The 16,396-nt window shown below is 47.5% G+C and overlaps 1 protein-coding gene across 1 annotated transcript in view; it reads left to right on the forward strand.

The window, feature by feature from the left end:
* Positions 1-6,724: 6,724 nt before the first annotated feature.
* The window catches only part of LOC104032729 (ubiquitin-conjugating enzyme E2 R2), a 55,029-nt gene continuing 45,357 nt past the window's right edge, over positions 6,725-16,396 (forward strand). Inside the window, exon 1 of the mRNA XM_075726054.1 lies at positions 6,725-6,906. Coding sequence (XP_075582169.1) covers positions 6,730-6,906 — 177 coding nt within the window. The 5' untranslated portion in view covers positions 6,725-6,729. The remainder of the gene's footprint in view (positions 6,907-16,396) is intronic.

Genomic DNA, 16,396 nt, shown 5'->3' on the forward strand with positions numbered 1-16,396 from the left:
ACAGCTGTCACCCTCCCCAGGCCCTGGAATCACAGCTGATATAGCATTGTAATGCGCTTATAATTTATTCATCAGCTGAACGAGAGCAGCAGCAGGCATTTTGATGGCACTCTTTTATCAAACCCCTGTGATGGACTTCATCCATTTTAAAAGAGCAAACTGGAGTAGAAGGGGGAAAAAAAAGACAACTTTATTCCATTCAAATTTAAACAAGCAGGAAACAGGGCAAATCAAAATAAGGTTAAAAAAAACCACTAAAGATATTTCTTTTTTCCTCTTCCTTTTTCTTCTGCTTTGTTTTGAATCTTCCAAACTTTGCATTTCTCTGCTGGTGGCTACTTTGATGCAGGAGGCTCCCATTAACCCAGATGCTGCCAACTGATGCTCAAAAGCATCTTTTTATCCCCGTGACAAGTCCTGCCTGAGGATCATCTTGCCCCATTTTTAGGTGAAAGAGAGCCAAAAGGTGAATTTCGGACAGACCTTTATCCTCAAAGATTCACAGTCACTTCCCTTGAGTACTTCCCAAATATAGGTACCCATATAAGTGCCAATGTGAAGGTGAGGACTCTTGTACACCCGTTCTCTTTTTCAGGAGGTGAGGATCAGCCTGTACAGTATTGCTGCATTGCTCACCTGGGCAGCAGAGCAGAGAATTGCACTTTGATTTCCCTCGTTAAATACTTGGGGAGTTTTTTTGAGGGTGTCTCTTTCCTTGGAAACAGGGCATTAGTGCCTGGGCTGAAATCCATCACCATGGTGCTTGTCTGCCCTCTGGTCTGGGACTGAGGTATCTAGTGTAAATAAAAGAAGCAACCCCAGACTCTTCTGTTGCTGGTTCCTCTGGGGCTGAGAAACCAACCTGCAAAGCCCCAAGTGGTGTTTCCCCTCGGCCCACGGGCAACGTGAGCTGCTGTGGTGGGAACGATGGGCTGCCAACACTGGTATGGCGTTGGCTGGAGATTTGTAGCCAGCCTGGGCAATGGCATTCCAGGAAGCAGGTGGAGAATAATCCTAGCCTCTCTCTCTGTCTTCCATATCCCCATAGGGGTCTGGACAAGAAGAAAGAGGATGAGATTCAGGCCCAGGGGGTGCACCTAACAGCTCTCTAACAGGGAGGTGAGCTGAGCCCAGAGACATGTTGACCTAGGAGCAAGCGAATCTCCATTTGGGGCAGTTTGAAGGACAAATATTAAAGAACTGGTTGGGCAAATATGTCTTGGGCTGCTTAGGACAAGCTGTTACTGCCTTGGGGCAGGAGGGTGATGAGGTGGAGCTCCAGATGTCCCACTCTGCCTCAGTACAGCCTGAGGAATAGCTGTCGGTGGTTTGATTTACAAGGGGCTCTGGGGGGTGGCTGTAAGCAGCTTGTAGGACAGCTGAGAAGATCTCCTACCCCCTGCCTGATCTTCTCTATCACCGGGCCATCCATCTGACGTGCCAGGGGTGAGAGACAGTGTTAAAGTCCAGCCCAGATTCCCCAGGATCCCTGTCGGTGCCTTGCCAGAGCAGAGGAGCAGGGAGGAGCCAACAGGAGGGGAGATGGTGCTGTCTTTCAGCCCAGGTGAGTCTGGTTTCCTAGAGGACGGAGCAGATGTCTGATCCTTTGAGCCACTCAGGAAAGAAATTGGACAAAGCACTGAAGAATATTGTGTGAGATGATCCTGCCCCAAGAACAAAGCAGCGTAGGTGGGACCTGCCCCATCTTCCCACCGCTTGTCCCCTCTCTCTGCCAGCTCATGGGGCAGTAACCCTCTAATGTTACTCTGAGACGGTGTTTGCATTTTCAAAGCTTCTGCTGTTGCTAAGCAGAGGACTTAACTCTCAGTTTGTCATCCTTCATGAACACAGCTCGCAGGAAGGAGGAAAGAGAAGAGGAAGAGAGGTATTAAAAATAGATGATGAGAACAAAGCAGAAAGGACTTGAAGAGAAGTTTTTGTCTCAGACTTACATAAGGTGCCGATGGCATCTTGAGGTCCAGTTTACAGCAAGAAGTTCCACTGCTGGGAGCTGGATTAATGGCACATGTAGCTTTCTCTTCTCCTGGTGAGACTTCTCCTTTCTGGAGCCATGTGTTCCTACACCAGACCCTATTTCTTGCTCTCTGAGCCCAAAGAACAAACTGATTCCTTCAGGTGGGAAAAAAAAAAAAATGGAGACGAAGAGGGAACAATATGGATTGTGGCAGAGCACACCCCACAGACAGCCCTGCTTGCAGGCAGGCAGTGACCATCCACAGGAGAGCAGCTAAAGGAGGAGGAAGATAAGGCTTCATCCTTTCATTGTGATATATCAGAGCTGATTAAATGGGAGAAATGCTATATGAAAAATCGAAAAGTTATGTCAGCCACAGGGCAGCCTGGGCTAGGGGATGGGGACACCAGGCAGAGCAGTTGAGCCTCCCTGGGAGCGCAGGCAGAAATGCAGGCAGGAGCCTTGGAGGGGGCTGCCCAGGCTTCAAAGTGCTCTGTTGCTTCAATGGTTTCTATTTTCTGTGAGCAGTGGATGTTTTTGTAGGAGAGGGGGGAAAAAAGTGGGGGGAAAAAGACCAATATTCTCTCTAAAAGCAGGCCTGATTGAAAAATTTCAGCCAGCCCTATTGAACACAGCAGGGCTTTCTTTACTTTCTGCCTTACGTGATTACCTCTTTCGCTAACGTTTGAGACAGGCAGCAGGTGGAGATAAGTCCTGAATAGCTCCAAACTTTGCTTCTCCCATCTCTCCCAGCATTGGGCTGGTTCAGACAAAGCCTGTGCTGGAGGCTGGCTGCAAGGAAAGGTGTTATAATTACCATAGCAATAGGGGCAGCGCAATCCCAAAAGGGCTTGGCTCCTGCCTGTTGAATCAACCCAACATTTTCCTCTGAGCCTGAGCAAAGCCACTGGTGAGATGGGATGCACATTAACAGAGCAGAGCAGGCAGGTCCTTGCTGGCTGGCATCAACAAGGAAGGTCACAGTGTGGTCCTCCAGGTTGAATGCATTATTAGACTCGTTATCAATGAAAGTGGGGAACGTGGAGGAGCAGCTGGAATTGGGTGCTGGGGCTGGGACATTTGGGAATGATGACGGCCATGACATTAAACCTGGGCATTTGGGAGGTGGGGATGAAGGTGTGAACGGGGGCTGATAGGGTTTGTGGAGCAGGGAGCAGTAATGAAGCATGGGCAGCTGGAACTGGGCTCTTGGGACTGGGAAGTACTGGGATGAAGCCCAAGACTCATTGCTGACCCCCGTCACGGCGCCAGGTGGGATGTGGTAGGCAAAGGTGAAGCCCTTTCTCTCTTCTGGAGGAAGCACTGCTGTGAACATCATGTCTGGAACCCTCCCAGATGTGGCCCAGATGTTGAGGTACTGAGAAGGGTGGCCAAACCCAATAGTGATGGAAGTACCTGCCAACCAGGAAGCCTGGCAACAAAGTCAGAGCTTGGCTCCTGCCCACATGTCCTGCCAGTCAACTGAATCCCGTATTGACAAAATGTCCATCAACCCAAGACATTAATAAGAAGAACACAGGTCTGAGCTCCCACCAGAAAACATGCTCAGCATGGTACAGCCTGGCTGCCAAGGAGCTCCTCCAAGAAACAGTGTTTTGGCCACACACGCGTTTGTGATCCAGCCCTCCAGCCCCCAGGCTGAGGATGTGAGAGCAGAATTAAGCAGCTTTCTGTAAATCTGAGCTCACTCCAGCTGGTAAGGAGTGAGCGACAGAAGCTGACCTGTGCCTGCGTGTACAGGAACATGCACTTTTTTGCAGCATAGCCAGGCAAGCCGGGGGTGGATGAGGGGTGTTTCTTCAGATTACCCCTAAGGCAATGAACGAGAGCTTATCCCAGCTCCCAAGAAAACACATGCGAGTCTCCACAGGGACAGTTTCCAGGGTGAGGTGGGATTTTGCAAGGGCCTGTGCCCCTGACAAGCTGGAGTATTTAGAATCATAGAATCATTTAGGTTGGAAAGACCTTTAAGATCATCGAGTCCAATTGAGTACAGCCTGGAAGGAGTCACAAGCCCTGGACCAGGTACCAGTGCTGGTTCTGGAGCATCTTTGGAGGAGGTGATGGGGGCCTCCTTGGGGAGACCCCAAGACGCAGGAGGAAGGCAAGAGGAGCAGTTGCAGGGACGAGGAGGAGGATGCCATGCTCGCCACTGGGCCAACAGCAAATTTGTCCTGGTAACAGCTGGTGCCTGGGGAAAACCATCTGCCTCCTGCTCTCCTCCTCCCTGTACAAGGGTCTGGAGAAGGAATGGTGGCTGCTGAGTGCCAGGTAGAGACTTCAACATCCATCTGCAGCACAGGCTGCCCCAGCCGCGTGATCCCCCACCAATGCAGCAAGCTCCTGCTGCGGTCCCATGCCTTCGGGAAAGTCCATGGCTCTGCAAAAGGCAGGAGATTAGTCTAAAGGTCACCCATGCCCACGGAGTTGCCCTCGGGATGGGAAAGCAGTGAGTGGTGATGGAGGCAAGGGAGAGGGTCAAAGCTACATAAGGATGTAAGGATGATCAGACACATCATCCAACCTGCTTGTCCAAGGAATGGGAGCCTCTGCGAGGTGGACTAAACCCTGCCATGTGCAGAAGGATGAAAGAAATGCCAAGCAGAAATGGGTTAAGATATCTCAAACACGAGGTGTCCAATGAATCCCATTCCTTTCTGCCTGGTAACTGTGGTACTCTTGTTATTGTCTAAATAAATGTCCTGCCCCTCTGAATGTTGCTGAGTTGATGGATGAAGTAACATCCCATAGCAGTGAGTCCCACAGCCCAATGAAATAAGTATTCCCCATTATCATAGAGTCATAGAATCATTTAGGTTGGAAAAGACCTTGAAGATCACCAAGTCCAACCGTTAATAACTAAGTAAAATAACTTAAGTTTTAGCTCAAATTATGTTGCCTGTCAATCCCAGATAAAACAATTTTAGGTCAAAACCAGCTCTGATGTTACAGATTACTTGTAACACTTTCATTTCTCCATACAAGTGTAGGTGTGCTTAAACATTTTGTGAGAATTAACTCCACGCTGAGAACAACTTAACTCGACTTGTTGTTGGCCTTAACTGTAGCTATCACGACAGAAGGGCGGAACTTAATGCAACGCTAAATTTACTGATTATATCTTTGGAGACTGCTACAGCCATATTATGATTTTTTTAAAACATTTTGAATAGAGAGGAAAAGAGAGGAACAGACACTCAAAGCTCAAAATTTTCAGTTCCTGCTTTCTGGACAGTCTCGACTCTCCCCCTGTTCTTGCTGTCCTTGATCACTTTGTGCATTGAATTCATCTCTAAACACTCCTCAGTCCCTCTCTGTACAACATCTCTTTCACCATTTCATCCCTGGACTCCATGTAATCCAACGCCACAGATTTACGTTAAGGCATTACATGATTTTCACTTTGATTCATCCCCAATTTTTATTTGACCGCAAGTCCACAGACAGCAGAGGTTTCCTTCAAATAACTCTGACATTTTGGGGGAGACATGACAATTAATTTAGAACTCACCACAGCCTATTAGTTATTTAAATTACCCATTAGAACCACATTCATGCTTTAATCCAAGGAACACGCGTCAGCTTTTCTGTCAGGGCTGCTGCATGAGGTGAGGGCGAGGTGTCCAGCTTGCAAGCGCATCCATGCTGGGTGCTGCTCGCGTGGCCGGGTGCTCCCGCGTGCTGACTGACCGGCCGCCGCGGGCGTCAACATTTCCAGAGGCGAAACCCAGATTTGAACCATCTGGGGTTGTGCTACGCTGTTTGTTCTCCTCCTGGATAACCGCTTTGTTACTTTTCTATTTATTTTTGTAATGGATAATGTTTATGTTATTTGTTAAGGACCTGCTGAGGAACAGGCGCTTGCTCGCGTTCACAGGTCGATGTGCCCGTGACATCCACCTCTGCAAACGTTTTTCTCCTGTAACCGGGTCGGGGAATGGGAGGGAGGATCGGAGCTGCATCTGCTGCCTGTAGCACCTCACACGTCCGTGGAGACACGTGAAAATAACACGCGTGGGGGGGGTGTCACTGCCTGCTCCTCTCCCACGGCTGCCCGGGGGGGCTGCGGGATTTTTTAGGGGTCCCTGGGCCAGGCAAGGTCGCTCCTCAAAAAACATCCCTGGGACAAAAAAAGCCTCCTTTTTTTACCGTGGGTGTCTGCCGGCGCAGCGGCGCGTGCCGCCCGTGCCCACCTGTGACCGCCGCGTGGCCCGGCCCCCCCCCCCCCCCACTGGCGGCCCGGCACATGGCTTCGCCCCCGGCCCGCGACCCCCGCGCCAAGCGCCGTGGGGCCGGGGGGGCGATGGGGGCCTGCCCGGGGGGGGGCGATGGGGGCCTGCCCGGGGGGGAGATGGGGGCCTGCCCGGGAGGGGCGATGGGGCCTGCCCGGGAGGGGCGATGGGGCCGGTCCGGGGGGCGCCGCACGGAGCGGCGGCGGGCAGCGCTGCCCCTTTAAGCGCTGCTGTAGGGGCGGGGCTCGCGGGGGGGGCGGGGCTCGGCGTGCGGCGGGGCGGGGCTTGCGGCGCGGCGGGGCGGGGCGCGGCGCGGCGCGCTGAGGTCAGCGGCGAGCGGGCGCCGTCACAAAAGGAAGTGGCGGCGGCGGCGGCGGCGGCCGTCAGCGCGGGGAGGGGCGGGGGCCCGCGGGGCAGCGCGGCGGCGGCGGCGGCGGGAGCCGGAGCGGGAGCCGGAGCGGGAGGAGCGCGGGGCGGCGGCGGCGGGGGCCGCGCCGCGCCATGGCCCAGCAGCAGATGAGCAGCTCGCAGAAGGCGCTGATGCTGGAGCTGAAGTCGCTGCAGGAGGAGCCGGTGGAGGGCTTCCGCATCACCCTGGTCGACGAGTCCGACCTCTACAACTGGGAGGTGGCGATCTTCGGGCCCCCCAACACCCTCTACGAGGGCGGGTACTTCAAGGTACGGCCTTGCCCCCGCCCCGCCGGCCGAGCGGGCCTCCCGCCGCCGCCGTGGTCCCGGGGAGCCGCCGCCGGGGCCTGCGCCCCCGCCCCGCGCCTGCCGGGCCTCTTTGTCGGGCTCGGAGGGGCCCCGGTGGGGCGGCGGAGCCCGCGGCCGCTGTCAGCCCCGCGGGAGCCGGGGGGGGGGGCTCGGCGCCCGCAGGCGGCGGCCCCGGCAGCTGCCCTGCCCCTGCCCGGCGGCGGGGGGCCGGGGCCGGTCCGCGGGGCAAGGCTGGCCGGGGCCTGCGGGACCTCCCCGCCCCTCGGGGCCGCGCTCCGGGGAGGGGGCGCCGCGGCCCTCGCCGCTCCGTTGTCTCCCCCGTTTAACCCCGAGGACAGGCAGGTGCCTCCCGGCGGGGTGCGGGTTCTTGCCCCCCACCCCCGAGCTGCCCGCTGGGCTCCGGTCCGTGGGTATTTATTCCCAGTAAGGGGCTGCCCGACCTTCCCTCGATCGCTTCGCTCATCGCGCAGGGCCATCCTGTGCAGGGTGGCTAATTCAGGATAAAGGCTGTGTTTTCCTCAAAACTTCGTGGTGCTTCAGGACTGCTTTTCATGCTGATTTTTCCCCCGCTGTTTTCCTTTCCTTCCTCTCCTAGCTTTTAGAGGGCAGCCTTCGAAGGGCTACAGCAACAGGTAATTGTTGCAGGTAGATAAATGCTTTCAATTCCTCTCTCAACCTTCCTGTTGATCCAAAAAAACTTTTGTGGTTGTTATTTCCTCTCTTGTAAATACAGTAGGCAAGAAATCTGGCACTGCCAACCCAGAAAGGAACTGAAGGGAGCAGACTTAAAGTCTCAAAACAACTGGAGGAGGAGGAGGAGGAATTGCACGTTTTTCTTAAAAGCAGCAATTAAAAAACCTTGGTGGCTGCAGAAGATACGTTGTATTGGGCATACCCCTTTGCACTTGATGGCTGCCTGGTGTCTGGCAAAATACTGTCCCTTTCAGCTCGCTTCTCCCAGGAGTTACCATTTTAGCGGTGGCTCCTGTGTTTCCCATTTCGAGCCCTTTGGCTTCTGTCAAACTGAAGAAATTTTTGGATGGTCACTTTGCTTGGCTGTCATGCATTTTTGGTGCCTTTTGACCTCTCCGGGTCAAGGTTTAAGAGCTTTGTTCCACAAAACCGAAATAACCTGTAGCTTGGGGAATAATAGATTTGAGTCCTGTTCAGTTTGGCCTCATTGTTTTGAAGGAAGGGACAGCTTTGGCACAAGGCTTGCCTTTTGTAATGAGTTGGCCGGCTTACTCATGTAGGTGTGATAGGTGTATTCTTAGACTCACCTCCATTATTACTTATTCAGGAAGTCGCTCTAGTCTTGGGTTGGTAACTGGGTCATTTTTACATCCGAATGGTTTGGTGACCTCTTCCTGCACTTAATTACTGGTCCATTTTTTCAAAGAAATCACAATGCATCAAAATACTGTTGGCTGGGGAGCTCTCTGGACTGTATGTTTGTAATTGTTCCTGGAAAGAAGCTGAAGCAGCCCCTGAAATAAGGGATGTGTGTTAACAAGTGTAGATTTAGGCAAGGTTGCCAGCTGCCTTACCTCATATTGTGAATGTGATACCTTTTTCGGTGCTTGATGTCCTTGAACTGTTGTGCCTTTCTTCTAAATTCTTCTGAACGATCCTGTGATACTTATTTTGAGAGTGGGGAAACTAGGGTTTCATGATCCCTTCACCCTTCCACAGCAGAGGGATCCCCTTCAAGCAGCATGGCTGCTGCCTGTCATATGTTGTTTCTGTCTCATCTTTCCTCCATGAGGAGCTGTGCGTGGTGTTTTACTTGTTTTGGTAGTGTTTGATTTTTGGTTATGCATCCTAATTTCTCAACCACTGGAAAAAAGTGGTCTTAGACCCTCATTCTGTCTCTAGGGAGAAGGAGTCCTGTTGTCCTGAGAAGCGATGTTCTTGGCTTTCTTGGTATTGGGCCTTCAGGCAAACCTTTAGATGTGTTAGACTTGGCTTACTGAATTGTTTAGAGATAAGATTAATACCCTAAACTTTATTTGGTGGGGTGACTTCTCTGATATATTCATAGCATATGCAAGGTGAGCACTATTTATTTTTCAGGTTTCTTGGCTTGATGAAGTATCTAGCTTCATCTTGTTTCTTATCTGTAGTTTCTGAAGGTTAGGTAGGCAGGATTAGAAATATGCAATTACAGGATGTAACTTTTTTTTTTAAACTTTGTGGCGACAAGAGTTTAGGAATTTTCTTCCACTTGAGGTGTGGTTTGAGGGTAGGAACTGGAGAGAAAGTACAAAGGCTTCTAGTTAAGCTCAAGTATAAATATTTTGAGGAAAACCTGTGTTTAATGTGACCTTAATAAAGAAAGTGTTAGTGATGGTTGATTGGGAATACAAATGCTTGATTTGTGCTCATGGAGCTTTTGGAGCTGGTAACATCAGCTTTTGGCACTTTGTTTATTCTTGGAGAAATATGACCTTTCTCTCTGGGCTGTTGAACTAGCTGAATAAACTGAAATGAGGAAAGTGCTCTCTTTGCACCTGCTTGACAGGAGCTACTGCTGTTAAAAGCCGGTTCAACATTTCAACAGATTCTGTTTTCAGTCGCTAATCCTGTAACTCTAGCATTTGATAAATTGAAGCAGAAAACATGTTCCCCTGAATGTTTGTTTAAATACTAGGCTATCAATACCTTAGCACTGGCTATAATAAAGTCAGGGACTTCTTAAAAATTCAAGTGCAGCATCTAAGCATATTTTATCAGCTAATATAGCATGCTCAGATCTGTTGCAGTATCTCATAGTTTAGGACCTCCCAGCCAAATGGAAAGGGCAGCAGCCTTCAGAAGCAACCACTTTGCGAAGAGCAGCTTGTATCAGGCAGGGATAGGAGCAGTCCTGACCAGCAAGCCCCTGCTACATGATCAGCTGAAGGTGCACATATGTAGGGGAGGTTATATCAACCTTTGCCTTATCTAGTGACTTTTTGTAGCTATGCAGTATGACCAGGAATAATGTTTTGGGCAACCCTTTGCTTAAGTTCCCCATTACCACCCTCAAGGAAGGAGTTGAGCATTCCATGCGCTGGTTACCTCTCATTCCTTGCTGGCAAGGCAAAAGTAGCTCAGTGTCAGTGATGTTAAGTCTCCAAAGAGGTCCAGTGGTAAGAGCAAATGTCTGCCCCTCAGCTGCTGTCAGCAAGAAATTGCCAGTTTGACTAAAGTTTCTGGCAGAATCGGTTGTGTTGGGCTACAGGTATTTGATTGCAATAGGTGGACTTGATTTTTTGGTCCCTCGCTCATTCAGAGTTTGTTTAAGGGTGAAAGGTGGGTAGACCTTGTGTCTCTAAGATGTTGACTTGCTCACAGCTGATTCAGTTATTCAGCTATTTGAGTCACAAAGGGAAGATTTTTCTCAGAATGAAATGCTTCATGTCCAGGTCATAGATAGTGCCAGTTGCTTCTTTCTTAGGTCAGCTGGGAAGAACTTGGTGTGATAAGACAGGTCTTTAGATCAGATTCCACTGGGCTATGTGATAGTTCTGAACTGCTCTTGAAACGATGGGAATGTGTTTCTTCTGGTTTTCCAGGCAGTGCCCAAGCAGTAGAGAAGCAGTGTGCTGTAATCTGCAGAACTACGTGTGAGCAGTTCATCGATGCCACCTTTATGCCATAGGCATCTTCCATTCAGCTGAGAGGGTTCTCTGCTACATGGCAGGAGAACTTCTTCACCTTTTATTTTGGCAGCTGATACTTAAATGGGGACCACCACAACAAAGTTTATTAAGCTGTAATCTGGTAATGATGAGTGCTAGTTGGGATAGATTTCAATGGCTGAGGGTTGTGCATCACCATCTCAGTGGATCGGTCTCTCTGTCTGCCTTGAGATCTGGTGTCTTTCTTTGACGCCTGGGTCTTCAGAACCTGGAGGTTGATAAACCTCTGCCCAATGCTTTGACCAAGTGATGTTTTCAGGATACATGCAGAACTGTGAGAAAGTGTTTCCTGATAGCTTACTCAAAGCTCTGCGTGTTTGGTGCAATTGCACCTTAGTGTCACAGCTTTTGATTGCTTTTAAAGAAGGAAATTCTTCTCATTTTTACAGTGGAATGACATTCTTGTGCTGGGAGCTAACCTTTCAGGGAAGGTGCAAGTGAGAAATTATACAAATAGAAACTTCATTATTAAACACATAGCACTGCCCCAGAAGCATGGTTTGACCAAGTATGCTGTGTCAAGAAGCATGTTTAATGTAGAGCAAGAGTCAATATTAAAAGCTCCTTCAGAGGTGATTTAGGCTGGGTGGATGAAAATGAGTATACCTAACATGAAAGGAAACAAGAAAAATTAACTGCATTGTTAGAGTTGCTTTTTGATAGTTCTTAAGGCAATTTATTTCATAAAGTATTTTTGCTACTTGAAGGAGCAAGTCTTGACACATAAGTTGGAGGGGGAAAAAAACCCCAAGCATTGTGATTAGTTTTCTCAAGTAATTTGGGGGCTAGATGCTTGTCAAGGCATTGTTTTCCTTGAGTTTTTTAACTTATTAACAGTGTGCTGTTTGGAGTTCTGTATTGTTGGATCTCAGCTTCTTCAAAATTACTTGTTTTGATTTCAAAGCAATTTGCAATATGTGGGAATAATTTTTTTCAGAGCAGGAAATCAATATGGAGCTTACTTACATGTAACTGATGAGGCAAGAATGAGCACCATGTTTAAAAGTTTGGTATTGTGGGCTACTTCCCAGAAAGCTTAAAATTAAGCAAATAAAAGTTTCTTAAGCACTTAGAATTATGTAACTGGTAGAACATTTAACTCCACAAAAATATTCCTTAGTGCCAAGGAAAAGATGTGTGGTACTCTCAGCACAAAAGTTGCCTTCTGCTGGCCTCTGCGTTGAAACGTGCTGCAGGGCGTCTCTCTTGGTGTACTTAATCTTCTGTTTTTGTTGCCTTTAGGTGTCATTGATGCTAATAAGCAGAGGTTTGACACAGCAAAGGGATACAGAACTGCGGGTGGATAGAGCCTGGAGTTGCTTGCTCTGGGTCTGAAGAGCTCCTGTTCAGAGCAGGCTATCTCCAAAGCGAGAGAGCCGCTAAGCTGCCTGCAGGCAGGGAGGCAAGAAACTTCTTCTGATGTTGGTTCCATTGATCATAAGCACAGTTATTGTCTCTAACTCTCAGGCCTGGGGAATACCTGATTGACCCTCACTCTGCTGTTGTATATAGCTTTTTGGATGTCTATCTCTGGGCCCCACAGAACCCCCCAGACAACTCACCCGGCCTGTAGCCTGTTCTGGACAGCAGTCTGTCCTCAGGAGGGCAAGGTAATGGTGGTACCCAGCTCCCAGTCCTTTCCCCGGGGCCCCTCTTATCCAGGTAGGGTTATTGAGTATGCTAAGAAGCATCGATAGTGATTTCCAGTTCTGATACTGCCTGAAAATACAAGGTCATGTGCAATTAGGTTCTGTTGTGTGGCATGAGGAGAGCTGTAGCGCAGCCCACCTCTGTCATAAGAATAAAAATGGAAAGCTTTCCATTTGGAAAGATTGAGCACTGTCAGTTTGCATAATTTCCCCATTGTCTGGCTCTGTTTCCATGAGTTTGCACAGAATGATCCTTGGATAAGGTAAAATACAACATGCATTTTTTTCTTGGATAATAGTGCAAAGAATGGTGCCTCTTGAAATTTCTTGCCCGTCAGTTCAAGACATAGTAACTAAAAGCACATAGACTGCTTTAGATCTGGTTCATATTATAGGAATTAGTGGAAGTGTTTTACTCTATAGTGTCAGAAGGGTGTTCGTTTTAATTTTTTTGTGTAAATCCTTAAGATCTCCGCTATTGCAGTGATGTTATGCCAGTGTCTGAGTGTGGTATCACATCTGTAACTTCTTAAAAGCTCAAACATGTTTTTACCTTGCTGTTTCCAAAGTGATGCTTACACTGCCTGCTATTTTACATTGTGATATATCCACACTGGGTGTCTTCTCTTTAACAGCACTTTAGGTCTACTGCATGATGCTCATTTTGCATCTAGAGGATAGGAAAAGCCAGAAAAAAAACGCTTGCAGAACCTTAACTCTGATCTTTGGCATGTGGTTTGGCTGTGTAGTTTATGGCCATCATTGGGTATTCATAGTAATGAATAGTATAGACTAAATGGTGGAGACTTTATGTTCAAGTGTAACTGAGTTAAAGTTGGAAAGGTAGCAGAGTTACAGATGGACTGCAGTGTGGATGGACTAAAGGTTATGTGACTCATAGTGTAGCCGGTCTTATAATTTGGGCTGCGCGTGATCAGATGTGTGCATGCACGTGCACAAAATTAGCTTGCTATTTCCAGAGTGCTACTTCATTTTTAAAACCATAGTGTTTTATCCAGCATTATGAGTTAGAGGAATTGCAGTTAATCTTACTAAGCTTTTGTGGTTGTGACTTACTGAGAATGTCTCATCTTGGCTACTAGTGCTTCAGGGGAGGGTACGCAATGCCAAAGTTACTACCATTAAACTGGCCTGATGAGATGGGCCAAACTCATTGATTGACTATCTCCACATTTTTCTGAAACATTTAAATGCATAAATATTTGCCCAAAGTGGCCTACAAATAGGAGAATAATGATAAAGCTATTCTGTTGGGGTACATGTGGGATTTTTAGAATCTTGCTTGACTTGAAGAAATATGACCTTGAGACTTCTTGGGTGTTTGGGTTTTTTTAATTTGAGGCTATCACCTGGAGAACAAGGGGAATGTAAATGGGCTGTCTGAAGTGGGTGGCTGTCCTGGTTTCAGCTGGGATAGAGTTAATTTTCTTCCTAGTAGCTGGCATAGTGCTGTGTTTTGGATTTAATATGAGAATAATGCTGATAACACACTGATGTTTTAGTTGTTGCTAAGTATTGCTTATGCTAGTCAAGGACTTTTCAGCTTCCCATGCTCTGCCACGTGCACAAGAAGCTGGGAGGGGGCACAGCCAGGATGGCTGATCCAAACTGCCCCAAGGGCTATTCCATACCATGTGACGTCATGCTCAGTATAGAAACTGGGGGGGTTGGCCGGGGAGCAGTGATGGCTGCTTGGGAACTGTCTGGGTATCGGTCGGCGGGTGGTGAGCAATTGCGTTGTGCATCACTTGCTTTGTATATTGTTATTACTATTATTATTATATTGTTATTATTACTATTTTACTTTATTTCAATTATTAAACTGTTCTTATCTCAACCCAGGAGTGTTTCTCACTCTTACTCCCCCGATTCTCTCCCCCATCCCATTGGGGTAGGGGCAGTGAGCGAGCGGCTGCGTGGTGCTGAGCTGCTGGCTGGGGCTAAACCACGACAGTGGGACTGTCAGATGTCATAGTATTTGTGATTAGCAAAGAGAAGGCTGCCTGGCAGGCAGGCTGTGTCTTACTCCTGAAGGTTTTAGTACTAAAAGCATGACATGATGTGTTCCCATTGGTCTGTTCTGTTGTCTTAAAATTATACAATTTAGAAATTCAGGTAAAGGGCTTTTGGGAGATGAAACTTAAGTTCATAACAGTAGGGACACATCTGCAATAGCTATGTGACTCCTCCCTAAGTTAAGATGTGTATCCTCGTTAAAGGATTTAAAACATATGTTTTAATGTTCATTGTAGCAAAATATTTGGAGGGGTTAAGATGCAAAACCCTTTGCCAGAGTATTGGAACAGTGTAAGGACCAGTGTTTAGCCTGTTAGGCCAATTGGGTCAATTCTTGAGATATACACTTGTCTGTGTAAAAATTCTTGATTTTAAGTTAATCCTTAGACATCTCTGCAGCTAGAAACCTTTTGCTGTCAGACCTGGGCAAAGGCTGAAATACTATTCTCTTTTGCAGCACCCTCTTTGGCCTTACCGAAACAAAAGCTGTGCAACAGAGTAGCTTTGACTTAAATACATTCTGTGAAGATGCGTTTGTTCTTGCATGAAGCCTGCTTGTATAAGCCCCTAATTCATGGATGTAAGCTACACTGGTGTGCAAGTGTTTGCTTATCTTGGCTAGAATAACTATCTCTAAAAGATATCACTCACCTTTATTAAAATAATGGGCCTCTTACAATGTATTGAAGAAAACTGAATTTCATCTCAGTGCTCCCAGTGACTTCTCTTGCAGAATAGTAACTGTACCCACACTTAGTAGCTGAATGCCTTTCAGTGATGCATTAAGGAGTATAACTTGAGAGGCTAGTGTCTCTTCTGTACCTTTTAAGTGTCTTGTAGCTATTATGTAAATCCCTTCTAATTTGTCATTCATGTGGTAACAAAATACCCATACCCAAATGTTTCAGATGGTGTGTGGCATTTTTTGGTTAAGGAGGAAAGAAAAGGCCTTGTCATTCTTAATGATGTTGCCATTTCAGGGGGATCTCTGCCTAACCTATTTTTTTGTTGTGGCCATGTTACTCAATGCTAAGCAAAAAAAGGCATTGAGGCTCAACTTGTGTTGAAAACTTAGTGTTTCTTCTCTTGTATAATTCTGTAAGTGTCAAGTGGCTGTTCCTTGAGTCAACCACAGTCATGTTTAAACAATTCTCTGTAGAAGACCTGTTGTCACTTCTTTTTTTGAAAGAACTTCTAAATGAAACTAAGTATTTTATATTGCTCTATGATCTCCGTTGGAGCATATAAAAATGAAAGTTATGAGACCAACATATGGAATGATTTCCATTTCTCAGAGGCTGCCAGAAACCTGAAAGCTTATGTGCTTCAAAATTTCACTAATATGCTTTCTGTGAAATTTAACTGAATTTTTTTTTTCCTCTTGCTGGTAGCAGTCTTTCATTTGTGTGGTAGAAGCTTGGCTGCCTTTGGCCTGAAATACAGCAATAGTGGCATTACTGGGTAGGTGGGGTAGACTTCACTGAGGCTGTGAACATTTGGGTTTTTACATTTTGGAATCAGCTGGATTATTTTTGAAAACTTCTTAATACTGAAGTTTGTTTTGACCCTAGGAGGTTTATGGACAGACTCATTAGGAGCTAAAGACCAGCCTTGTCATGGTCACTGTGGCATGTCACTGGCGATCTGTTTTAAATAGCAATAATAGCCGAGTTTGTGGTCTTGAATCCATATCATCCATGGCTATTCTCCAGTTGGAAAGAGATCGTAGTTGTATTGGCTGCTACTGAGGAGGGATGGAGCGAGAAGGCTGCTGGTCTTGGCCACTTTCTTCTAGATGTTATGGAATGAGTCTGGCTTCTAGTGTTGTTAGAGGTAATACTCTGATTTCACTGATTCAAAGCAGCCTGCTTAATGTTCAGCTTGGACAAGTAGTTGTTAATTTTCATCCAATTTGCAGGCTTATCCCATACCTACTAAGTATTTAGTTGTTCACTTTGGTTCGTGCCTCTGGTGCGAGTGATACACTTATGCTAGGGCTTTTCAACCAGGGACCATATTTTGCCTGCAAGGGACAATTAAGTAACATGCTGGTGATCAACAAAAGCTGTGAAAAGCCATGCT

Source organism: Pelecanus crispus, chromosome Z (assembly GCF_030463565.1).
Source record: "Pelecanus crispus isolate bPelCri1 chromosome Z, bPelCri1.pri, whole genome shotgun sequence".
Taxonomy (NCBI): domain Eukaryota; kingdom Metazoa; phylum Chordata; class Aves; order Pelecaniformes; family Pelecanidae; genus Pelecanus; species Pelecanus crispus.